Source organism: Glycine soja, chromosome 11, assembly GCF_004193775.1.
Source record: "Glycine soja cultivar W05 chromosome 11, ASM419377v2, whole genome shotgun sequence".
Lineage (NCBI taxonomy): Eukaryota > Viridiplantae > Streptophyta > Magnoliopsida > Fabales > Fabaceae > Glycine > Glycine soja.
Window position 1 is genome coordinate 6170849 of NC_041012.1, and position 27284 is coordinate 6198132.

General features: G+C 30.9%; 4 protein-coding genes across 4 annotated transcripts; 3 read left to right on the forward strand and 1 right to left on the reverse strand.

The window, feature by feature from the left end:
• Positions 1-1136: 1136 nt before the first annotated feature.
• Positions 1137-5380, reverse strand: LOC114376834 (protein trichome birefringence-like 41). Its single transcript, XM_028335128.1, has 5 exons — positions 4934-5380; positions 2753-2924; positions 2478-2653; positions 2087-2245; positions 1137-1520 (listed from the first exon to the last, which is right to left on the reverse strand). The coding sequence occupies exons 1-5, from the start codon at positions 5227-5229 to the stop codon at positions 1229-1231; spliced, it is 1095 nt and encodes a 364-aa protein (XP_028190929.1). The 5' UTR covers positions 5230-5380; the 3' UTR covers positions 1137-1228.
• A 6785-nt stretch (positions 5381-12165) lies between these two features.
• Positions 12166-15327, forward strand: LOC114377565 (ankyrin repeat domain-containing protein, chloroplastic-like). Its single transcript, XM_028336136.1, has 7 exons — positions 12166-13026; positions 13284-13360; positions 13728-13826; positions 13908-14006; positions 14224-14322; positions 14414-14512; positions 14957-15327. The coding sequence occupies exons 1-7, from the start codon at positions 12279-12281 to the stop codon at positions 15068-15070; spliced, it is 1335 nt and encodes a 444-aa protein (XP_028191937.1). The 5' UTR covers positions 12166-12278; the 3' UTR covers positions 15071-15327.
• Positions 15328-16889: 1562 nt separating this feature from the next.
• On the forward strand, positions 16890-20441 carry LOC114372916 (ankyrin repeat domain-containing protein, chloroplastic-like). The gene is made up of 8 exons (XM_028330477.1): positions 16890-17642; positions 17899-17981; positions 18342-18440; positions 18525-18620; positions 18831-18929; positions 19021-19119; positions 19392-19907; positions 19997-20441. Exons 1-7 carry the CDS (start codon positions 16952-16954, stop codon positions 19488-19490), a joined length of 1266 nt encoding a protein of 421 aa, XP_028186278.1. The 5' UTR covers positions 16890-16951; the 3' UTR covers positions 19491-19907; positions 19997-20441.
• A 3429-nt stretch (positions 20442-23870) lies between these two features.
• On the forward strand, positions 23871-26785 carry LOC114373792 (bifunctional nuclease 2-like). Its single transcript, XM_028331336.1, has 10 exons — positions 23871-24252; positions 24488-24682; positions 24770-24822; positions 24906-24962; positions 25421-25486; positions 25583-25654; positions 25835-25944; positions 26084-26175; positions 26279-26343; positions 26459-26785. The coding sequence occupies exons 1-9, from the start codon at positions 23976-23978 to the stop codon at positions 26329-26331; spliced, it is 975 nt and encodes a 324-aa protein (XP_028187137.1). The 5' UTR covers positions 23871-23975; the 3' UTR covers positions 26332-26343; positions 26459-26785.
• Positions 26786-27284: the final 499 nt, after the last annotated feature.

Below are 27284 nucleotides of genomic sequence, written 5' to 3' on the forward strand. Positions count from 1 at the left end.
CAGTTCCAGAATAAAATATAGAATTAAGAAGACAATATAGTAAACTAAAAGTATGGGCATTACAAAAAATGACTTATGATTTCCTAACAAAAATCTTCTAAACATAGTAAAAAGGAATTTTGAAAGTTGGTAAGATTTGGTTGTTTTTATTTTGGGTTAATTTATCAGTCCTGTAATGATCAAAGGGAAACTGTATTTTGTGTTGACTTTTAATTTTAAAGGGTATTTTTTTGGTAAATTCTATGATGTTTCTAGCTCTGCTTCAATATCAAACCTCATAAAATGAACATTTTAGTAATATTTTATACAAAGTCTCAAAATTACTTCTGAATTTCGAAATAATCTTGATGAATTACCATTAATCACACTTAAATCATCCAATGGACGGGGTTGTCTATCTACAGGAGTTAGTATAAATCTACACTGTTTGTTAGCAATATAATCTAGTTTTCGGTTGAATTAACAACTTCAACCATAAATTAATAATCAATTCATTAGATTAAGTCTTATAATTTCTTATTGTTTTCACTTAATTAATGATGCAAACGAGTTATTTAATAAAAACGGTATAACTTAATATGCCACTATTAGTCAAATCAAGAAAAAAAATCCATTTATAATTAGTAGTGGGTCTTAGCTTGTTTAATTTATGTAATAAATTAAAAGGAATCCTATTTATTTCTTTAAAATTTTGGTTTTCTATATTTTGGACATAAACAATGACTTTATGTCCAATTTTCTTATTTTTGTTAGGGATCAAGGATCTTTAATAAGTTAGCAATTTTTTAAACTTTGTTAAGGGTTAACTAAACAATTTATTAAAGTGTGACAAAGGTTAAATTTACGGTGATAATGACTTGTATATTTTTTTAATCAAGTGGTTCAGGATTCAAATTCTAGTTGATCATTAGGTATGGAATAAATTGTGTTAAGAGATAAATATTTATCTTGTGTGTAAATTCTAGTTGATCCGTAATTACAAAATAAATTGTGTTGAGAAAGAAATATTCACCTTCTATGCGTTTATATTTCTAGACAAAGATTCGTCATTCTTTTTGGTCAGAAATTATTTTGTACTAATATCATGATAAAAATAAATTGTAATTATTATAAACATTGAAAGAATTAAACTGCAATTTCTTTAAAATGATTTAACATTATTGATAAAAAATTTACATGAATTTCCCAATAAAATTCTGCAGGCTACACACATAAACCTTTATTTCTTCTAACTAGTGATTGCTGCATACAACAGCTGATTCCATGTATCTGGCAGCCCTGCTACACACCAATGAGTGCAGTCCATGCCTCTGAATCCATTGTAAGAACTAGGATGTGCATCTTTTCTCAACTGTGACAGAGTTGTAATGTTAAGCAGGTGAACAGGTTTGGTTATGTTCTTCAGCACATCTTCCAATACAAATAATGCTGCTGGCAATCCATTAGGGTAAGTTGATCCACTTATTGGCTGCGTCTCCTTGGAACAGTTTCGCACTCCTGGCTCATTCCACCCCGTGCCACTGATTTATATACAAAAGTTGGGGGAAAATTGAATATTAAAATCAGAAGAATGTTAATGACACTTTTTAAAAGGTCTTTGCTTATTAAGAGTATTTCTCTCGGGCTTAATAATAAATTTTATCACCAAAATTTTATTTTTATGTATTTTACCATTCAATTTTCATAATTTTTGTGAATTTTACTACTCAAGTTTTTATTCACAAATTTTACTATTTAAATTTTTTATTTTTGTGTATTTTATCATTAAGATGATAACAAAATAATATAAAAAATTATTTTTTTAAAAAATTTTGTTACAATCAGTTATAGTTATAACATATGTAAAAAGTTACTTTTCAATCTCGGTTATAATTGAAAATCATTCATATTTTGTTAGTGATAGTAAAATACATCAAAAAAGAAAATTTTAAATTGTAAAATTTGAAAAATAAAATTTTAATGGTAAAATTTACAAAATAATAAATGTTAGAAGGGTAAAATTTACAATTGCATCTTAAAAGACATTAGAGGATAACTATTTTGAAGCTTTGAATTTACTAATGAGAAGAAAATGTGTCAAACTTACTTGTAATGGGAAGGAGAAATTCCTTGGAAAAGAACTTTGGTTTTGTTTGTATCTACCTCTGCATTGACCCAATTAGCCCATGTTGTCAAACCAAGTTTAAAAGCTTCCATGCGATCCATGTCTTTGAGTATCTTGTCACCAATTTGAACATAATCCCATCTGCATCACAAAATGGTCAAGTTAATTACTTATTAGCTATTGTCACAATCAAAACTTTTGGTGCACTAATTAGCGTTCCGTTTGAATAAATATTCATAAACACTTATAGAAAAAAAAAGTTAATTCAACCTATGCATAAATTACTTTTAATTCATAGAAAAAGTTTATTTCATTTTTTATTTCTTTTTTGATTTATTTAAACATGGCCTAAATGATTTTGAGGAAATCATACGGTTGCTTAGGCCCTCTGCGGTACCACCAAAGCCAAGTGTTGAAAACCATAATGTCCATTTCTTTCCATATGCTTCCACTCTGAAGGGAATCAAGCTTCAATACTCGACCAATTTTGTCCTCTTCAATGTCAACCAAATATGTAGAATGAAAAATAATCACCGAAACTCCATAGTCCTACAGAAGCATTGTAGTTGTTATTGCTTGAAACTTTTGGTAAAAATATAAAAAAAAATTGTTACCACAATTCTGAAAGAGAGATTATAGTTCACTAACCTGGAATGTGTAGTTAGATACGTTCACATCGCCCTGCTCTAATATTTCAGTTTGAGGCACAGAAGAACGAAGCAAGCATATAAGTGATTGCCATTGGTTGAGACTGACTGAATCTCCTATAAACATGATCTGCTTCCCCTTAAGTTTTGTCAAGAAATCTTTCCCATCAAATCTGCAAAAGGGTATTTTGGTTAGATCAATGTTATTAAATTGTTTCAAAATTTGGCTGAACCATGGATAGAACTCCTCTCCGGTATTGGATTTTTCCAGGTTTGGATCTCAGATACCTATTGTGTCTTTCCCTCTCCTAATAGAAGAATCCAATGACCGGAGACAATCCAAACCCCTTAACCATTAAGTTTGGTGGGATGGGGAGAATTAAATGAAGATGCTGAAAAATTCACTGCAAGTAACAATGTTTTGACATCATATGTAATAGTATATACAGTTATATCACTTTTTATCTTATTTATTTTTTCTTGCAAAATTGACAAAATTTATTTCGTTTTAAAAATGGATGATTTTCGTTCATATAAAATTGGCATCATAAGTAATATATTATAGGTTAAAATATATTTTTTATTATTGTAAAATTAATAAAATTGTTTTCATTCCTATAAGATTTTTTGTAAGTGAATGAATTGACTTTACAAGTAAGTAAAACATATTTTAGCTTATATTATATACATTTATCTCAATGTTCCAGTTATGTTTTTTCACATACACCTATTTAAAAAATACACTAAAAAAACAAAGTAAAACTTTTTGTTCTCCCAATTTTGTGTTCAAAGGACATTTCTCTTCTACTCCCTCTCTTTACTCGGTAATCATTTAATTTCATGCTTGACATTGTGCATAATTTTAGTAAATACACATTTTGTTCAATGAAAATGTTAAAAAAAGGGGGTGGTGGGGTTGGTGAATAAAGACAAAGGCTCGTGTTCATGCCTAATTTGACTAATACAGAACTTTAATTATTTGAAATCTCCATGAAGTATCAGGACGATGAAGCCAAATCAAATACATTTAAGCTCACGGGTTAACAGCCTATACTGTAAAAGCTCTCTAGTCTTTTTTCATTGACCAAGAATGTTGTAACTTATCACATGCCATATTAATTTACAAACCCCCTATTCCCAAAAAACAAAACAAGTTTTCTATCACATGCAGTTTGTGCCAACTACTAGCATACACATGAATTATGTATCAATAATTACTTGCAAAATATAGATAGTGAAAAAGGATTCCGGAATTTTTTTAGCGTATGTTTGAAAATGAAAAAAGAAAAAATAAGAAAAGAAAACAGAGATGGTGAAAAAAAATAACATAAATATGTTTTTGATTCCGGTGAGTTAACACTCATTTTGGTTCCTATAAATTTGTGTCTTTATCTCTGTAAGATATTTTATTTACTTTTAATTACTGTACATTTGTGTTTTTCCGGAACTAAAATTAAAAAAAAAATATAAACGTACCAGAATCAAAATTGAAAAAAATATCTTACAAAATAAAAAATACTAATTTTCAGGAACTAAAATTTTAAAAATAAACTAACAGATACAAAATACAAAAATAAAAAACGTGCTAACTTACATGAAGAAAAAACATATTTAAGAAAAAAAATGTTGGTTTGTAGAAACGGAGTTATTCTTTCTTTTTCTTTTCACTTTTCCTTCATTTCAAATGTTAAGATTTTCTCTACTTCTTTACTTTCTCTTCACCATACCAAATTGACAGTTAAAATATAGAAAATATTTTTCATGATAAAATAAGAGAGAAACTTCTCTTTTAGCTTAATTTGAATACATTTTTAAGGTTCTTCTTGCATACGGGAAAAATAACAGAAATTAAAAAAATTTATATACAATATGACGTAAAATATTAATTTTTTTAATATTCAAATAATGTACTGTAAAATCACTAGATCCTTAAACCAAAAAAACAAGTCTGTACCATAAAAACCAATAACTGTACATTAAAAGAGTGAAACAATACTTATGAGATAGTAATAAATTGTTGAACAAAAAAATAAAGATAGTAATAAATATATCATCTCTCCATGTCTGTGTCCTTATCCTCGTATGAACTGTGTTTTCAAGAATGTCGATGTCGTATCACATACGACAACACTACTCTTACAAGGAAAATTGAAGAAAATAAGATTAAGAAGTGAATTCGTACCTTGGTAAGTCGCATTCGTTGGGTTGCCATCTGTATTTGAGGTATTGTTGATCAGGACGACCATATTTCAAGCAATCAAATTCCTTACGAATGTGAGGGCAGGTTGAAGAGTCATAGAGAGGGTAAGAATCATCCAACTCCCACCTTCCTTCGTACATGTTGCAACTCAATTCATGTTTTTCTTCTGATCTCTGCCATTTGAAATTGGACTCAACATGCCCTCCTCCACCAGTAGTCACCACACAGAGCAATTGGCAGAGGCAAATGACCCCAAAAATCCAAGGATGCATCCTCATTGCAACACTCCTTTGTGTAATTGTGTGAAGGTGTGTGTTTTGTATATATATATAATTCAAGATAATTGGTTGGAACTGGACAAAATTTTAGTTTGTCTCTCTGCAGAGAATGTGTTGAAAAGGGTGCCTGAACCAAGCCAGGGCATTTCTCATATTATTCGGTTGTCAAATGTATATTTGTATATATACTTGTTTTGGTTGGCAAAAAAGATTTTTAAAGTCACGTGATATGATTAATAAATAATTTTTTTTATTAAATATATAATTGTAAATTTGATTTTTATCTATAAAAAATTATATGTCTCCTGTTCAAAAATATATACTGAACATGTACTAATAGTATATCTTTCTATCTTCTTAATTCTTATATGCCTCCCTCCCTTCACTGTTTTCTTTCCTGATTCCCAGCCCCATTTCCAACTTCCCTACCATTAAGTTTCTATAAGTTTTATCTATTAAAACTCAATACATAAAATAATAAATTGCATTTATGCTTAGCATACGTTACAACTTAAATTGCTCATTTACTTTTTATAGATATACGTTTTTTATTATTATTACTTTTGGTTACTTACCTTTTTAATTTCGATTGCTTATTTGCTTTTCAATTGCTTTTTCTTTATAATATACTTTATAGTTTAATTAGACAATGATTACAAGGGTCTAATTCAATTAGTTGGATAAGCTGTGAGTATTGTATACCTCTTGTTATCCTATTTAATTTCCATGAATAAAGAAAAGTAACACTAATTTCTTTTATTAAAAGAGTTTAGACAATGATTTTGTTTCAAATTGCTATTATTTCACCGGTATTTCCATTTATTGTTAACTAAAGTTTTTTAATATTTGGAATTTGGTAGATAAATTAATTTTTGTAATGTAGTTGAAATATGATATCTTAAAGCTCTGTTTTCATTCTTTAAGAGAAAAAAGTTAATAATATTGATCTATTTTAGCTTACTCTTGTACAAAAAAAATTATTATACAAACTTATAAACTTGATAAATAACCATTTAAAAAGAAAGAATCAACAATTTTTGTTTTTTTATAAGATATATAATATTTTATTTTTTTATTAAACTAATTATTGATCATTATTAATAAAAAAAAATGAGTCATTTTTTATTTTGGCTATCAGGTGCTTATTTTTCTCCCCCTTAATAGCTTTCTGTGGTTAAGTGTCTGAGAAATCAATTCTTTAAATAAATATCACTATTTTAATGGAATGTGGGTTGTCTCTCTTTGTATAATACTAATTTTGTTCGACATAAGTTTGAAATAGTATTTATTTATTTATAAGATTCAATCTATAATATTTTTTGTATTAATTATTTTAGACTAAAAATTCATTTATTAAGAGAGAGAATATTAATGTTAAGGGTAGTTTTGAAAAAAATTCTAAATTTAAGACAAATTTATTATTATTAATTAAATTAATCACTTTCCTTAATTTTTATGAATTAGTTAATTGAGTTTTATATATAGGAACAAATGAATTATGAGATATCAAATGAAAATATTTTCCGAATTTTTTTTTAAATGGGCCATAATGATGAATATCAAGTGAAAATCTTTTTTATTGTTAAGTATGTAAAAACTTTAAATCTAGTGATCAAAATTACTTAAGAGATGTCATGTGTATTTCTTTTAATTTCTTTTACCATTTTATATGTAAAATTAATTAGAATAATTTTGGCCGTTCGCGTATAATTGTATGGTAAAAACTTATTCTTGTAATTTTTCTTCAATATATAAGAAACTTATTTAAATGAGATGAAAGTATGAAAAAGTGAATCTCAACTAATTTAAACAAATAGTTAAAATTAAAGATAATTAAAACAATCTTCATAGTCAACATCAATTCGTCTAATCTCTTACTATATATGTCGTATATATGAAAAGGATTGTCAATTAATATTGAAATACTATTTTTTATTTGTAGTCTAAAAATTCTGATACATTGCATCATGGAAGAAAAAGTAAAGTTATTTATTGACTTGAAGAGGAATGGTTGGTAATTAACGCAAGTGCTAACTGGATTATTGGACTTTTTCTCTCAGTAGTGATGAACATCTATCTGTAGTACTTTTACAGCCGTTAATGTAATTTCACATGCAAAACATGACACCTCATTCAAAGAACAATTATCTATCAAATAAGTTATTGTTTCGAATGATTTTGAATTTGATTTCTTTAAATGAAATATCATATTTAAGCTTTATGAATGAATAAAATATAATTGGAAGAAATTTTTTTATTAAAAATAATCAGTTAAATTTTTTGGAGATTAATTAATCATTATTACAACTAGTGCATACTTCATAACATTATCATGCTATAAAAGAAACAACCGTGTTATTTTTATTTGCCTCACTGTCTCATGTATGTGGTTCGCTTTCTTAATTCTTATTATTCTTTTTTTAATATATATAGACACAACGAAGATGGATCGAGCAAGCCATCATAGCTGTCATATTAATTTGGTTGATATCCAGAAAACTATTTAGGAATTTAGCATATAGAACGTGGCATTATATTAATAGAATCGGTCAAATTTGGAAGCAAATTATGGAAAGGACAAGAATTTAAACAAATTATTTTTATATCAGTAATCAAACAGACAAACAATTATATTAATCATCAGAATCAAGCAAATTAATTCGACATAATGTAAAGCAAATAATCAATAATATTAATCATTAATTGTCATTATTTATTATCAAATTGTGTATTAATTGATATAAAAAAAAAGTTTTGTATGAAAAGTCACTTATCAAAATCAATCTTGGCTAGAATCCTTTAATTTGTTAAATTCTCGTGTTGGAGTCTTATTTATTGGGAAAATCATGATTAGGATTGAAGACCATGCTAAAGATGATGTAGTTAGATTTTTTTAGCAAAGATTAATTTTTTATCGATAGATATTAATTATTCATTTTTGTTAGAATGTTAGTGGAAATAGTTTCAGCAAATATTAGTATAAGATATTTCTCTATTATAACATGATAATATAAAAAAAGTAAATTTTATCACATAGGCACATATCACATGCCAACGCTATATTTATTTCTTTTATGTCAAAATATTATTGATTTTATTTTTATTTCTTAATTCATAAAATTAGAGTAGTATAGGTAATCATAATGATCATTGAGTGCATGGATGACGAAAATATGATTATTTTAACTTAATTAGTGATCTTGTATTTAAATCTTAAATATACAATTACATTAAATATAAAGAGTGAAAATTTTATCGTTCATAATAATTTTATCTGGTTTAAAACCTCCAATAGAGAATATTTATGGTGCATAAAAAAGATAATTATAAGGATTATATATTATGTTTAATAAATCATTAAATCTTATATGAATTTTAATTTAATGATAAAAATAAATATGAACTTTGATTTTATATACCATGAAAATCAATTTATTATATATAATAAAAGGATTTTTATAAGTATAGTAATCAATTACTATCCAAATATTGAAATAAATGCTTTATTTAATTAATTATGATATATTTAAGATATTGAAATTTCGCTATTTATTACAAAGTTAAAATGTTAAAAATATGTGCTTGTTACATATAACATCAGAATATTTTGTTTTACAGAACATCAGAATAAAATTAATCATGGTTATCTTTATTTTTTCTATATTGATGATACCTCTTATTCATTATTTTTTATAATATATATTTATTGAAGTTGCATCATTTTCAAATTGAATTTAATTATTTTATAAAACTAGACATGTCTATTAAAAATTCAATAATATTAATATAAAAAAAGGTTTTGTTACAGAGGCAGATGTGAAAACCTACACCACATTTATTCTTTTCTCTCTTAAATGTCACTGACTTCTTTATTTTATCTTTTAATAAATAAATTATATTATTAAAGGTAATTATAACGAGTATATATTATAATTAAATCAATCAATTAAATTATTCAATCTTATAAGAATTTTAATTAAGTAAACTCTCATTTTATTCCTTGACATTGTGAGACGCTAGTAATTCCTAAAATTAAAAAATGCTAAATAAATCCCTAAAATTGAAATTTGTTAGTTATATTAGTCTTTGTTTTTAGTTTTGTTAAGAACTATAATGACAGTACCTAAGTTAAACTTCATCCAAACTTAAATATAAGTAAAATTAATTATTTTATGTATCAATTAATTTAAAAATTTAGTTACTATCATTTAATTCTAAAAATCACGGTTAAAAATAATGTTTTTTTAAATCATTATTCATTGAAACCAGTTATCAATAAAAAAATAATCTTTAGAAATAAAATCTTAATTAATTGAGTTTGTTTTTTGGAATGATATACTAAATAGTGTGAAAGTAATTAAAATTTGGTTATATTTAGGTTCACAACTTTTTTTTTAATATAATTAGTTAGATTTTAAGGATTATATTGATAGTATATGTTGTACATTCCAGGGACTAAATTGAAGTTTTATGGATTTATTTGATTTTTTTTTTAATTTCAAAGACTATTATGACACTGTCTCACAAAGTGTTCAATTATGTTTCAGGTCTGAGGCTAAAAATGCTGGGACTGCACTTTATGTGACTGGCCTGTCTTCAAGGGTCACTGGGAGAGAGCTAGAGGAGCATTTCTCTAAGGAAGGAAAGATGAGAATCATATTTGATTTTCTCTCCATTTTTATTTGTCAGTTTTCCTCATTATGAGCCCCATATCTTGAAATGAATATCAATAGATGTTTTCTTTGTTAGGTTGCTTCGTGTTTTCTTGTGGTGGAGTCTCGGACGTGGTTTTGCTTTTATTACAAAAGATACGGTTGAGGATGCCAACCGTTGCATCAAATATCTCAATCAATCAGTTTTGGAGGGTGGCGATATCACTGTTGAGTGGGTAACTTGTTCTTCTGTTCTCTAGCTAGTAGTTGCTAAAAACAATCATGCTTTTCTTTCTTCTTAACTTGAAGGTTTTGTGGTCATATTCAGAATACAGCTATTTTGTCAGCAATCAAAGATGATCAGTTCATCCATGTCAACTTTAGTGATATAGCTTCATCAATGGAGCTAATCAAATGCTTCTTATCAACTTAATATAGCAACCATATTGTCTAACAACTTCATAACCTCAGCATTCACTTTCAACTCCACTAATCCATGGACATTATCGACAACTTTCTAACCAGGCTTTTATGGTATCTCATGCCTAGCATTAATCGTGTGTGGATATGATACACCTTTTTTCCTTCTCATAAGCTAGGTTTTTTATGTCGATAAAACTTTCTTTTAAAGGACACCCTTAAATATAATATCAGTGTTAATACAATTTACTAAGGCAAGAAGGATGTAATGAGATTCAATCTGTTTTGCTTCCAGTGGTACTTGAATGATGATTTATGCTGTTTGTTTTTGTCAAATAAATTCCCCATGGATTGTGAGCTTCTAGGCCAAGAACTCCTACACCTGGACACTATTTTGGCCTGAAAAGTACTAGAGACAGTGTCTTTTGAATTGTGAATCTAGTCTTTACTCTTTAGTGTTTGTTTAATCAAAACTTTTACTGAACTCCACATGTTTGTCTCAAGAGCATCGAGGTGGTAGAGATTATTCACTGACCTTATGGTGGAAGATCTAGGAGGTATATATGCTCTTGGATCCAGGTGATGTCTTTTGTCAGCTTCTTTCCATCTTTTAAGTTTGAAGATGGTAAGGAAAAAATTGTCTATTATGGTATCGTGACTTCAGTTTGTATCCATCTTTTGGAAATAGTCTGCCCTACTTGTGCTTTATTTTGTCCTTGTATTTGTTCGATATTTAACTACTTTGTACAATTCATAATTTAATGGTCAAATGGTAGAGCTCCACTTTGTCTCTGATCTTTGTTTTAGTTCTTTTCTTCGTACTAATAAATAAAAAGTCGCAGCAAATTACAATTCATTTCCTTCAATTCTATAGGTTTTCAACTAATCGCAAGGGGGGTGAGTAGGCATGGCTAGGGGTGTAAATTAGATGATTAAGCTTGACTCGTGTAAACAAAAAAGATTGACTAAGTTTGAATCGTTTATTAAATAAGTTTAAGTTTGATTTTGTTTAAAATTTCAAAGCTTGTGGTCTACTTTAAATTATTGGAACTTTTTAAATATAAATGTGTTAATTAATCTATCATTTAATAGAGATTTTCGATCATGTGAAATCATGAAAAATATATAATTTTGTACTTGTAAAGATAACTTAATAGAGATTAAAACATTAATAAAAATGGTGGGGTTTTTTTTAAAGAAAAATTATGGTCACCAATTATTTTTGAAAATTGACATTGGGTGAATAGGACATATATCAGTAGTTGATAGTAGTATATTAAAGTAGTCGATTTATTTCTCTCTCTGCTCTAATCGGAACTAAATAGGTTGAAAGTACTTTGTGACGACGACTATGACATTTTTTTGTAAGAAAATTTAAAATCTGAGTTAACAATATAAATAATAAATTATTTAGTAAGTGTATACTTTTTATAGCTATTGCTATCAAGTTCAATTCCACATTATTTTTCACAATTAAAATATAGAGTAACTTAGTGTTTAGTGTTTAGAAAAAGAGAAAGATATTTTAATCTTAATCTTATCTTTTCTAAAGTGTGTAAATAAATGAAATATCCTACCCATAGTCAAGATCAGGGACCCATCCTCTTTATGAATATTTTGAACTTGGAATTTCATACAAATTACTCAAATTTCTTACCACTACTAAGTCAATTCTATTGAATAGTACAAAAAAAAAAAACAAATCAAACAAGTAAAAAGCACAAAAATTACAATTGGCAACTTTTATTGTAGTGTAGAAAATCACGATGTTGATGCATAATTAAAGATGTTGTTGGTCATACAAAATACAAAATAGAATCCACGCAGATAATCTTATCATCTTATCGGAGTTGAATTTGAATCTATGCATATTGCATACAGAAAAAAATGTTCATTTTAAAAGTTTAGTGCCTCGAGATAAGCAATGTTTTCTTTATTTATGCTAGCAGCAGCAACCGCGAAGCGCAAGCCACCACCATGTTCCATGTTTCCACCATTGCGCTCAATCCTCAACCTCACAATTTCCTCTTTCCACTCCCCGTTTCTACTTCCCGCAACCTCCCACTTTCACAAACCCTCCATTTCCCCAGAAACTGGAATCTCCGCTCTCTCTCTCCATCGCTGCACCTAACATACGACGATTCCGACGACCACGTCATCGGCGACTGCGTCGTGTTCGAGGACGGCGTTTTCGACGAACCCGTTTTCCACAACCACCACCTCAATTCCGACAATCTCGCCGTCGATAAGCCCAAGCCCAAGCCCGGGCGCAGTTGGAGGAAAAAAGTGGAGGAGACATTGGGCGAGAATTTGGTCCCGGACAAGTGGCGAGAGGTACAGGCGGAGATAAACATAACGAAGAGGGAGATGCGGAAGATAGCGCGGGAAGTGGAGTTCAACAGCAAGGTTGAAAAGAAGAGAAGAGGTTTGATTCCTCTTAGGGATATGAACTTAGATGACTACAAGGCTTACAAGGAGGCCAAATTGGCTCAGATGAAGCTTCTCGATTACGCCTCTTGTTCTCCGGTGGGCCAAAATGTCCCTGAGGCTGAACCTGAATTCAATCGCGGTGGTGAAGAGGTGGCTGAGGCTGAACCTGAATTGAACGCCGGTGAACGTGTAGAGCCTAAGAACCCTAGATGGGCTGTTTATGGGAGGGGTTTGGAAGATGTCACTGAGTTTTTCAATAGTGACAACTATGACCCTACTGCTAAAACTCTTGGAGGTATATCCATTTTTTAATGCTCTTTTGGAGTTTTTCTTTGAATCATGAGCTAATCCACTGGAAACTAACTGCTTAGGTTACTATTAGTTCTTCATACTATGGTGGCTAATGGATGGCAATTTGGGCTGAGGAATTACATTTTGAAGAAATTAATGATTTCATTCAATGATTGTTGCGTTCGACTTGTTTGTTGCGTGTATATGAATTTTTTAAGTGTTGGGATAGTTGTTCTAATTCTTTCGTGTCTGCGTGAATAGGTCGGCGGAAGTTGTTTAATAAGGAGGAGAAGGTTTTGTTGAATAAGAGAATACCAGACTTGGCAGCTGCTACTTCAGTAAGTTTTATGTGTTAGAGGAACAATGACTCATATTTTACCATTGTTATATTCTTATTGTTATTGGAAAAGAAAAACTCCCTAGCTCGCCTTCATGGTTAAGTTGGTGTGATTTTTGGCTCGACCAATGCTGTTGTTGTTGAGTAATCCCATATTCCCAGTGAATGCTGATGTTGTCAGTCTTCCTGGAATGATTAATTAGGCCATAGAAACCTTGCTGCATTTTTTTTTGGTGTGTGTGTGAGAGAGAGAGAGAGAGAGAGAATGATGATAAAGGTATAGGGAGGGAAAAAGGTTCTGATTCACTTAGTCTTTGGTGAATACTTTCAATGCTTTTTTTAATGGTCAATACTACTATTATTTTCAGGATAAATGGCTTCCTCTGCACACTCTTGCTGCATGTGGAGAATTTTACCTTTTAGATTCTCTGTTGAAGCACAATGTTGATATCAATGCTGTGGATAGGGTATTTCAATTCTAACTTTTCATTAGGGAGATTGAAATGCAGGAGTCTTCTATGTACTTTACTGATTTACTTTGTTTCCAGGATGGTTTGACTGCCCTTCACAGAGCAATAATTGGAAAAAAGCAGGCCATAACCAATTATCTCCTGAGAAACTCAGCTAATCCCTTTGTACAGGATAATGTGAGTAAAAAACGACTTAATTAATGGTTGGGCTGTCCTGATGTAGTTGTGTATGTGAGCCTTTACTTACTGATTTTTAAGCTCTTCCTGCCCCCATTGAAAAGTCGTTACTGTTGTCATTCCATCTTAATCTAACAGCATATTGTTATCATAAGCCTTAGTTTCCTGTTGCTGAAATGTTTATGCATCTATTTTGTTGTTTATGCTCTGGAAACAGGAGGGAGCCACATTGATGCACTATGCTGTACTAACAGCTTCTACCCAGACAGTTAAAATACTCTTATTGTATAATGTGGATATAAATCTCCCGGACAATGTATGATTAATTTTTCTCTTGGTTAGTTTATCTACCTTTTATTCTTTTATGGTGATCTGTTTGAGAACATAATTCATTTGCTCTGTCTTAGTATGGCTGGACACCATTGCATCTTGCTGTTCAAGCTCAGAGGACAGATTTAGTGAGGCTTTTGCTGATTAAAGGTGCTGATAAGACATTAAAAAACGAGGTAATTTTCTATGGATTTTCTTCTTTAATCTATCAATGTGAAGGAACCTCAGTGTCTTGCATAATTTAGCTGAACGTAGATGCTTAAAATGTGGATCATTGGTTCGATTATCAGCTATGATTGGGATTTAGAAGGTCTGCCTCTGCCATATGTAGTTACTAGTTAGGCAATTTGAATGAAAGGCAATTGTGATATCCAAACCTTGATTCTCAATTTTGAAATTGAGATATTTACGTGAGATTTTCCCTTCAATCAGAGAAACCTTTCCTGAGTCATTATTTGTTGAGAAGTTTTTAAAACTTAAAAGTGATTGACGAATAAGAAATGCATGCTAGTAACATACTCTCTAGCACACTCTTTTAAACACGTCTTATTAGCTGCTTAATGCTTGGCATTTCTTTTAGGTTGATTTTTAAATTGAAATTTCTCTGTTGTTTATCTCAGGATGGTTTAACTCCTCTTGACCTTTGCCTTTACAATGGTCAATGTGCCAGAACATATGAACTAATCAAGTTGTTTAAGCAGCCTCAAAGACGTCTTAGACATGTATCAGTGTGACAGATGGGGCTAAGATACAACTTCTGAAAGATTTGGACCAACAAATGAATATTAGTCGTTGCCAAGTTTTGCATGACAATTAGCATCCCTTAGTCACATGGAAATTTTGGTACAACTACAGTATTGTACTGTATTAAAATGTATATTTTAAATAGGATAGGGAAGGAAAATAGGAATGTTTTCATGAAAAGAAAGAAAAATGGTCTGCTATTTTTAAATTGCGTCTTTCTTAAACTCCGGGCATGGCTTTTTTTCTCTATCAAGTGTCAACTATTTTCTCATGAAATCGCTTTTACTGGGTTTTGCTAAGAATATGGCTTGGGCAAATCAACAAAATTGCCAATGGTTAAAAAACATGGACTGGATTGACCAGTTGGTGAAGTAACCAGCCATATGAAAAAGTAACAAAAATGACTCGCCATTTAAAAAAAAATAAAATTGAAATCAAGCATGTAACCTGTTATGGCTGACCTAGTGGTGGGTTGAGGTAGATGCATGAAGTAGTTTTACATTTTTGTATCCACTACTACATTAATGATGCAAGTTAAAGACAAATATCAATATTTTAAAGAAAAAAAAAACACACTTTTTTCAAGGATACCAATTCATACGGTATATGGCTAGTAAAGAAATAACTTGGATTATGTCATGGGACTATGATTAAGTGGCGCTTACCAATGAAATAGATCTTCATTATTTGGCTAGATCTATACATGTTAAATGGTGGGCAAAATTGTTTGTCCAAAAAAAAAATTGTGGGCAAATTTGGATGTCTCCCTTTCATAAAAAAAAAAAGAAAAAAAAAGTTGTTGAATGAGTAAAAGTGTCCTAATAAACTTAGTTTATTTCAACATTTTGAGTTATGTTAGGAGATTAGTCAATTTTGTTGCTCAATCTTTAGCTCAAGCGGTGAAATTTTAGGCTAATTCTACCGTCTTTGATTACATACTTGTATGTATGACACATTGTTAATGAAATGAAGTGAGTTCCTTGTGTAAAAAAATGTCCTAATAAAATTAGTAGCTACATACCAAAATAATAAAGAACTATCATTCTTAGAAGAAAAACAAAAAATAATAACAACCTCTAGCCTCCACCACTTCAGAAGAAGAATAACAAGAGAAAAAAAATGAAAGTCTCCAATTCAACAAGTCTTGAGAAATTGAAGAGAAATTTCAGTAAGTTTCAACAAAATTATCTATAAGACAACAAAAACAATTGTTTTGGAATAATATTCTGAATGATCGCAAAGGAGTATCTCAATGATTTATCAGAATTTTAAACTCCCCTGAAGAATTCGTTGACACTTATAAGTGAATTGTTTTTTCTCCCAACAATAATTTTTCCATTAGTTAAGATCCAAATTTCTAACCACATGCTTAAGTAATTCAAGTCTCAGTCACTTAAATTAACAATTGTTGATAAAAGTATAGTTACTTTAATATCACCTAAGTATCTCTAGGAACTTTGTATATATTTTTTATACAAAAATTCTTTTATGTAAAATTACATTTTCCGGTGCATTTATTTTAAACCAATATTCTCAAGTAACTTTATCGTGTCAAATTTATTTTCTGGAATTCAAGTCAAAGCCACTATTTTAATTTAAACTCTTAATTTGACACTGTAGGTTCAAAATTTCATTAATAATAATAATAACAATAAGGATTAAATTATAATTGAATACTTTAGTATGAACTAACTCATGATGTTATATATAAACAGTTAGTGGGTATGGCGAAAAAAATCAATTCTTTTTATAATAAAGGCAAAACATAAATTTTTCTTCTTGATAGTATTACTATTATTTGTAGGATAGGAATTGTGTTACCCAGACAGATTCTATTATAACTTTAGGCTGGGCTTTGTCTTAGCAGGGAAATGGAAGCCACTACTATGTTCCGTTTTTTCTCTGCCGTTATGGTCAATCCTAAACCTCACAAACTCTTCTCTTCCCTCTCTATCTTCCCTTCCGCCACCGCTCCCCGCCACTTTCAATCCCTCAAATTCCCCACTAAACAGAACGCTCACTCTGAAAACCGCGATATTGGCGACCGCGTCGTCTTCGATGACGGCATCTTCGAAAGCGGCGCCGTTTTCCAAAACGACAGCAATCTCACCACTAACACACCCAAACGCAGACCCAGCCCAAGGACAAAAGTGACGCGGATAACGCGTGAGAATTTGGTTCCGGACAAGTGGAGAGAAGTTCAGTCAGAGACCAAAATCACCATTAACGAGAGGCGCAAGAAGAAGAAGAACATAAGAGGGTTGGTTCCTCTAAGGGATGCAAACAAAATCGAGGTTGAGAAGAAGTTGAGTCGCTACAAGGATGTAAATTGGGACGAGTACAAGTCTTCTAAGAAGGCTAAATTGAGACAGATCAGTCCTCTGGTTCTCAAGAACCCTTCTACATTTCCCGTCAAAGAGAACCTTCCAGAACCTCACTTCAATGGCGAGCGTGTTGAGCCTAAGAATCCCAGAGGTGTCCTTCACGGGAAGGGTTTGGAGGATGTCATTCAGTTTTTCAATAGTGGAAGCTATAACCCTAGTTATAACACCTCTCTTGAAGGTCAATGTCTATTTTCACGCCTTTCTTTTTCTTTTCTTTTCTATTGAGTAAATGATTTTGCTCTATAAGAGGAAAAAATGAAACAAGCTTCTCTCGCAAGTTAAAATTAGTTTATTAGCTTATGTATGTATAAGTTAAAATGAGTTTTCTGGAGAAGCTAAAATCACTTATTACTATTGCATTTGCTCATTGCATGTATATAGTTTTTTGGAGTGGTGAGATTGTCGTATTAAAATTTTCACCCCTGCATGAATAGGTCGTCGGAAGTTGTTTGCTATTACTAAGGAGGAGGTGTTGTTGTTGAACAAGCGAATGCCCGACTTGGCAATTGCTACTTCAGTGAGTTTTCTGTGTCTTATGAACAAATTACAATGACTTGTATTTAGTCTTCATTATGCTTGTTATTGTTGAAAATAAAAGTTCTCTTGTTCTCCTTCATTGTGAATTTGTGATGGCTTAGTGATCATTTGTTCCACCAATGTTGTTGTTGAGCAATCTCAGTAGTTGATTATGTTGTGTTATAACTTGTTAGTCTTCTTTGGATTGGGTAATTGGGACTACAAAGTGTTGTTGGATGTTGCAATTTTCTTTCTGTCAAAACATGGTAAAGGTGTAGGGAGGGGAAAGGGTTCTGATTCACTTTCTTATACCCTTGGGTGAATAATGTAATTTTGGAATGCTAATACTGATTATTTTCAGGGTAAATGGCTTCCTCTGCACACTCTTGCTGCGGGCGGAGAACTTTACCTTTTAGATTCTTTGTTGAAGCATAATGTTGATATCAATGCTGTGGATAAGGTATATAAATTCTAACTTCTCATATGGGAGAGTAAATTGCATGGAGTCATTGTTTTAAACTATGGTGATTTACTGTGTTTCCAGGATGGTTTGACTGCCCTTCACAAAGCAATTGGCAAAAAGCGGGTCATAACCAATTATCTCCTAAAAAACTCAGCTAATCCCTTTGTCCGGGACAAAGTGAGTAAAAAGTTACTTGATTACCATATTTGCATGTGAGCCTTTACTTGCTAATTTTCTTAAGTGATTTTTTGTGCTCTTCCTGCCCCCATTGAGAAATTGTCACGGTTATCATTCCATCTTAATATAACAGCATATTATTATCATAGGCTTAATTACTTGTTGCTGATATTTTTATGCATCTACTTTGTTGTTTATGTCTGAAAACAGGAGGGGGCCACCTTGATGCACTATGCCGTACAAACAGCTTCTATTGAGACAATTGAATTACTATTATTGTATAATGTGGATATAAATCTTCAAGACAATGTATGATTAATTGTTCCCATATTTAGCATATTTACCTTGGTAATCTTTTGTGGTGCCTTTTGAGAACATATATTCATTCTCTCTGTTTCAGGATGGTTGGACACCATTACATCTTGCTGTTCAAACTCAGAGACCAAATTTAGTGAGGCTTCTGCTGCTTAAAGGTGCTGATAAGACATTAAGAAACAAGGTAATTATCTGTTGATTTCCTATGCTAATATATAAATGTGAAAGAACCTTGATGTTGTGCATACCTGAATATAGATGCTATAACTGGATCATTCATAGAATATCTGCTGTCATTGTTATTTAGACCGTTTGACTCTCTGCCATATGAACTAGTTAGGTGATTTGGATGAAAGTCCATTGTGACTGAGTCTAATTCCTTTGTCTATCTGGTTAATGCTGGCCATTTCTATTATGTTGATTTTTAAATTGCAATATCTCTATTGTTTGTGTCAGGATGGTTTAACTCCGCTTGATTTTTGTCTTTACTCTGGTCAAAGTTTCCAAACATATGTGCTAATCAAGTTGTTAAAGCAGCCTCAAGGGAGTCTTTGACATGTATGACAAATGGTGTTGTCTCTAGTACCCAGACATTTGGGAGTATAGCTGTATCCTTCCTTGTTGTACCAAGAGCAGAACATGGTGGTTTCTTAATCCATGTCAGATGTGATTTGGCATCCTTCTCATTTCAAATATATTTATTTTTAACCCCTCATGGTGGAATAATGGTTAAACCTATATGCCTTCTCATGCTCATCAAGTAAGAAGGATTTTAATCAATGGTGTCCCCATTATTGCCTTCTATCATTGATTCTTGAGGTGTGGGAAACTGAATGGGTAAATCAGTTGCTGAATATTATTAACCCTTCCAGTTGAAGTGTTGTGACTTCAGAAGACAGTTACATTATGCGAGAGGTGAAGAGATTTGTTGTCCATTCACAATCTTCAAAATTTCAACTGACACCAACAGCTGTAAGTATTTAGTTTTCATATGTTTTTTTAATGTTTTTAGTTGGTGCATTGAATCGTTTTTGTGATACATTATGTGGGTTTTATTGTAGCTCAAATTGTCGACAAATTCCATGGCCAGGGAATTCGACATGCACTTTTGGAAACCCTAATGAGTAATGGCAGTGTAAATCGACCAAGTATGAATTTGATAGGTACTTTGTAGTATGGCCTTTATACTTGTGTCACTGTCTATCATAAGGAGAAGAAAGTAGAAGAAAAAATGATATACATACTGTATAATGAGGTCGATAGTTTAAAGATGCTTCGTACAAAATATTATCCTGAGCACTGGTTTTGTTCGTGATTGGGTAAGGATCATCAGTTCCACAAAAGGAGTAGGTCATATTCATATTTGTTCTGTATGATGTTTAAATTTAATTTCATGTTTATGAAATCATGTAACAGGAACTAAATGTAACAGAAACTTGTACCTCTGTCATTGACATTTTTTTTATGAATTTAATTTAAGTACACTAACTATAATTAAAGGATTTTTATACACTCATCCATTCATATCTCGTAATGGCGATGAAAATCTTTACATTGATAGTGTTTGAAAATTAAACCTATTTTTTATTTGTTTACTCACCCTGCTGGCTTTCTTTGTTTAACATTAGAGTTGTTGATGCGTTGGTTAGTTGGGTTTAATTGTTTTAGGAAGCTTTCGGTCATGTTCTCTGCCTCTGCAATCGTCCTATAATGGTTTTTGCCAGAACATCAACGATTGGTTTTGTGGATTGTGATATTCCGTATTCTATTAATGAGTTAGACTTCGTGTACTTATGCTAATAATGAAGCATTGTGTTTCTTTAAACAGTTTTCTAATTTCTGAATTGGTTGTTATTGTTGACACGTTGTGAAACATAATTTGCTTTGTTCACTTGCTTATATAAAAACAATTGATTATGCCCCTGGTGAGACTCTTATTTGAGGGCTAGTTCTAAGTTTTTAGATGTAAAATTGTAGTGAGTAAAGGTTATTTTGAACACTATGATGAAGCTAATGCAATATTTATTTGGAACCGATACTTATATTATAACAAATTAGAACACTGCACAACCCGTGCAATAAAAAGTCTAAAAAAGTCCCCCAAATAAATTGTCATTGGTTTTGCAGTAAAACTACAGCAATGTCATTTAATTTTTTGAACGGGAAAAAAGCTCCAATAATATTTAGGGGTATTACTATTTCATGACTAGTTACGAGTGACTACTTGATAATTTATACGTGGAACTAACAAAGACAAAGGTTGAAGAGATTAAAAGAATCTCTACATTCTTCACTTAAGGCTGATTTGTCGTTTAATTGTGGTAGCATTGTTTTAGCCATGAAAGCAATACTCTGACATGGTTGAAATTCTGACGTGGCAGTATGTTATATGGAGACTCCTTTCATAATAGGAAGTCTTACAAGACTGAATTTTAACCGAGATGACAATGACAAAGTGGGTCAACATACACTAATCTGTCTCGCTCTGCTAATATCCTGCTAAAAAGATTTGGATCACTTTACCATATTTTTAAAACGAGTTTAAAATATAAAATATTAATCCAACCTGTTTTGAGCTGATTTGATAGGTTCATTTGAGAAAGAATTAAAACATATGTATGAGTTTAAAAAACAAAAAAACATAGTCAAAAAGTAATATATTACCTGAATAAATTATCAATCTAATTGATATTAAAATTTAAATTTTTTAATTAAATTTGTGCATGTAAAGGATTAAGAGATGAAGAAAGAAAATCTTGGCAATTTTTTAAGATTTTATTTATTATTAAACTTTAAAATCCAATTGGATCAAATAGGTTCCATATAAAAATGATTAGGATTTAAATGAAATGTAAAAATGCCTATAAAAACGAAGTGTAAAAATGAACATGGGATAATATTTATCCATTAATTATTGCGTTGTGGGCGTGAAAGCTGTCTAAAAAAAGTTTTGAAAAGATATAAACCAAAGTTATTGGGTGGGAATAATGGATATTCCTCTATAAGATTTTTATATAAAAAGAAAGAAAAATGACATGTCCCCCCTTTTTTGTTAAAAGTTATTTAAAATCTGAATGCCAGCTACGATACCTCGACCATAGCCAGTTAAATTGAAATCGTATCTATTCTTCGAACTCTAAACATGTTTTTTCTTATATCAAGTATCAATTTTGTTCCCACGAAATTACCTGGTTTGGCGAAGAGAATAGCTTGGCAAATTAAATATATCCATAATATGCACTGTGGCATATTCTTGCCATTAAAGATGGACCCGTACTAATTAAAGTGGTATTTAATATAATTTTTTTTCTAAGAATAAATTCAAGTGTTATATATAGGAAAATGTTTGATCTAACATCCAAAAACTTATTCAACACCTAAAGAGAAAAATAAAAAAATGATAAAATTGATTATATAATAAAAATATATAAATAAAAAAAAATAAGAAATAGTAGTGAGATATTTAAAATAAATATTATTACTCTTATATAAAATATGAGTCTGTGGCATATTCTTGACATTAAAAATAAATCCGGACTAAACTAAAGGTTTAATATAAGTCGTAGTATTATAGTATATAATATTTTCAGTACTTTATATGATTCTTTTTAAATATTTAAGATTTGTTATTCAAAATAATAACTAACAAAGAAGTGTAATTATTTTCCTTATTTCTCAATTCACATTTAATTTAATTGGACAAAAAAAAAAACAAGATATTTCGTTCTCCAAACTATTCGCTAACTTGTGGAAAGAAGCTGAAAAATATCAGCATCAGCACAGTCAAAAAATCTTTGTTGGCAAAAAGACACTTGTACGATGAGATCCAATTTTATAACACCTAAATTTTAATTTAGATTTCAAAAAAGAAACCAGATAAAAGAAAATCAAAATTTTAATGTTACTAAGAGAGAATATAAGTGGCAGTGTCATAAGTTATAACATAGTACTCCTACTTCTACTTATCTACATCAACAACGAGGACTATAGAATAATTTTTTTTATTAAATTACTTTTTTATATTAGTTTTATGTCTTTTTAGTCCTTATAGTTTGAAAGTAATTTTTTAGATTTTAATTCTTTTTTAATCCTGTAATTTAAAAGTGTTATTTTTAATTCTTAAAATTTACATTTTAATTCTCAATTGAAAAATTATAAAACAAAAAAAGTAAGAATCATGAAACTATAGAAATTAAAAATATCACTTTCAAAACTATAAGAATTAAAAAAAAATTAAAATATAAATTATAAGAATTAAAAAATATTTTGAAAGATAGGAACTAAAAAAAATAATTATGAAACTATAACAATAAAAATAATAATTTAACTTTTTTTATTTCTTTTCTTTATTACTAAAGCCTAAAATAGACAATGTTGGTGCATGAATAAGTGTGATAAAAGCAAAGCATATTTAGCAACGCCACGATAAGAATCTCATCTCAATTCATTAGACCCATCATCAACAGCATAAAGCACCCGCAATTAAAATGAGGTTTTTTTTCCTACAAAATTAAAATGAGGTTTAGTTTTATTTATACATGGGAATTGAAAACAATTTCACAGTATTTATTACACGCATCTTATTCAATTAAATAAGTTAAATTTTTTTCTTACAAAAATAAGATTTAATTTGATTAAATTAAAATAAAAAACTATTAAAAACACATTTTTTAGCACACTTATTTATAAACATTCTCTCTAATTAATTAAAAATTTAAAAAATAAAATAAAGAGTTATTAAATATAATGTAAGATTTAAAAAAATATATAACGTGAAACCATGAAATTTATTTATTTTTCATTTTCAAATTTCAATACATTTAAACGAATGGAAGATGTGTGTTTGAAGAAATGTGAGAGTATTTTGAATTATTTTTTAAAAAATAATTAGGCAATTACAATAATACCACCGACTCCACTCCCACAAACCTGTCCTGTCCCCTCTCCTCATCATCGCATTCCTTTTCAACTACCTTCTCCGCTCTCCTCTCTCTCTCTCTCTCTCCTTCCCAGCATTCTACGTCGTCGTTTCGATACAAAATGCTGGGTTCTCGTTTCTGCGTCCGCACGTTATCCGGCGTGGGCTCCGCCGCAGCGGATCACACGAATGTCGCCACCACCGCCCGCTCCGTTCCATGCTCCGTCGCCGTCGACTTCTCGCCGCTCCACCTCTCACCGCTCCGGTCCCGCCGCCGCTTCCGCTGCCGCAGATCTATCCTCATTTCCTGCAATTCCTCTCGCCGCAGATCCAGCTCCGACAACTCTCACGACAACAACAACAAAAACGATTATCTCGAAGCTTCTCTCCTTCTCTCAGGTTACTCACTCTCACGTCACGTGTTGATCGCGTTTATACAAGATAAATACAATGTTTCTTCGTGTTTTTCCTTTTCCTCAAAAGAAAAAAAAAAGTTAGTTATGACTTATGAGTTATAACAGATGAATTGTATTACAGTAGTAGTGTGTTGTTGTAACTCTGGTTGTTTTGATCGTTTAGGTCTATCCATGTGTATGATCCATGCCTGAAATTTTAATTACTTAAACTAGCGCAGAAACATTCTCCCACTATCATATGTGGAAGCATAGATTTCAACCGGAGTTTCAATGGAAATCGTCTACACCGTCAATTCCTTTGTCCAGAACGGATAGTAGTTTATTGAGACATGGCTTCTTACAGCGTTTCAAAAATCCTACGATTTTTCTCAGGATTTCTTGCGATGGAGACTATATTCTGCCCATTGTTGTAGGTATGTGCCAGTGTTATAATTTTTTCTTCTAGTTTGAATTTTTCGAAAAATCTATGTTTTATTAACTTTGTTTCTTTGTTAGAGCAGGGCAGATTGCTATTGAGAAACTTATGGATGCGGAATCTGAACAAGAAAGTGTGGTAATTTTTCAACCTGTATCCGAATGGTAGTTCATTTTGTTTTTTTGGTTGTGATCGATACTTAGAAAATGGTGGTGTTGCAGGAATGTCCTGACCAGTACCAGTTTGTGGAAAACCTAGTTGGAAGACTAGACCATGAAGTATGAAGCTAAGCATTTCCTGCTTTACATTTGATGCCTGTGGATTTTCTATCAATTGATGCTTCTTTTCTTTTAATTTTTGTTTATTCTGATGTTTGCATCATAGGTTTAGTGAGTAATATTATGCAAATGGCAGCTACAAATAGTATTCTACATCTCTAACCAAATTATAGAATGCCACAGAGGATATTCTGCAGCTAAATGTCCTTTCTTTTTAGTCTAATTGCATCTTTTATCCCTTACCACGGATTATTGGATTCAATCATGTCTTTATTTGGATGAAGTTATTTGAGACCTCTTAAGAGCAAATTTTCAGTTAGCAATCTCTTTGATTAGTCTTTATATTCCTTGTGCAAAAGTTCTAAAACAATAGCAATGTAGCATTATCATTCTATCATGCTTGGTCTAATTCCTTCAAATTGAATATCATAAGTATTTCTTTCATTTTACCCTTTCAGGTGATAATGGTGAGAATTACAGAGAGAGTAGTCAGCACTTACTTTGCCAGATTATACCTTAGCCAGGTTTTGAAAACTTTTCAATTCATAAATGATAAAAACACCTCTATATTAAGCGCTTTCATTCATAAAAGTTCTCATAAAAGTTAATTATTCCTACAGCCAGGGAAAACTGATCTTATCAGTGTGGATGCACGTCCCTCAGATGCCATTAATGTTGCAAATAGATGCAAGGTATGAATACTATGGTGACACTTCCAATATTTGCTATAAAAATTTATGTTTTAAACAAGAATCAACAAAAACTATAGCACATCTATTCTTATGAAAAACTCCTACTCTCCTAGTTAGATGCATTTTGTACAATGATATTAGACAAATCCACTTGTATGATTTTAAAGTTGATTTGTGCAGGCTCCAATATATGTAAGTAAAGAAATTGTTTTCACAGATGCTATCAGAATCGGTTATGGAATGGGCGGAGCGCATAATAAAAAGGCTATTTATGATGTATTGCTCGACAGGTATTTTCATAGTTAGTTATTATGTAAAATGTGGCATCTTTGCCATCATAGATTCTGCGTACGAGTTACTGCAAGATCGAACCCCTTCCTTTACATTCTTATTTATCATATGAGTCTAAACTTTATATGTTTTCTACAGTGCTATAGATGGTCCAGATTTGGTAGCTCAAGAACTAAGTATGATGCATAATATGCATTCAGCTATCAAACAGGAAAGATTTAAAGATGCAGGTAAAATATCTTTTGATTGTATATATATGTTGGTTGTGTTATTGAATGCCTAAAGCTGGGTAGTGTTGTGGAATCATCCAAGTTTGTTGGTTGCCTTTTGCAGCTATATGGCGAGACAAACTTGCAAATCTTCGTAAATCAACCCATGAGCTCTAAATAGCTTGTTAGGTATATCCGACCATTTCAGCATTGAGAATTTGATGTTTTTAAAAAAAATTAAAAAATCATGTCTCTATAGTAGTTTGACTGTAATTGTACGTTGAAAATTTTCATGTGATGACAGGGTCAGTTCTGAAGAATATGGGGTATTATGCGTATCTTATTCCTGATAATTTTTCATCAGGTATATATTGGGGTATAAGTTACAGAAATGAAGGAAACTAGCAAAATTAACTGTTGTACAGCTGTTTATTATAGTCGTCGACCCCGCGTTGTGTACACCAAATGTATTTGAAAGTCCTAAAACATGTAGAAGATTGTCGTGCTTCTACCAATACTCAAACGACGACGATGATCTTGTATGTATGCAATCCCGGAAATGATCATCTATGAGAATTAGCTCTTGTTCGTTTTAAAGTCACATAATATAAATACGCACAAATTAATTTAATTATACGACTCAATTATATTTAACAGGTCAAAATCAATAGTCAATACTATCAACCTTTAAATCAAATGGATACTTCTAATGGATGAATATAACGTATTTTAAGCACTAAGCGGACCTTGGAATGTGAATGAGTTGCCATGTAAATTCTAATAATAGAATATGTTCACGTTTGGATCCTAGGACCCCCAAAGTGAGAGGCTCTAGAGTTGTTAAAGAATCCTAGAGTATGCCTGAATCTAAGATGACAAGAGAGAATCACCTTTGTTTATGGGCCGAAAGTTTGAGGTCTAATATTAGAAGTTCAACTGTTTTCCTATGTTTCCTGAAAGAGTAAGTCTTTCCAAGATAATCATTTTGGATGGTGTAGAATATAATGACAGAAAGATTATTTATGTAAACTTGGCAGTGCTAAGTTAAATATTGCTATCGGTTACTGGCCATTTGATTAATTTGGCGTTTTCTATGTCAATTTATAAAAAGACCATCGTGTTAAATGACA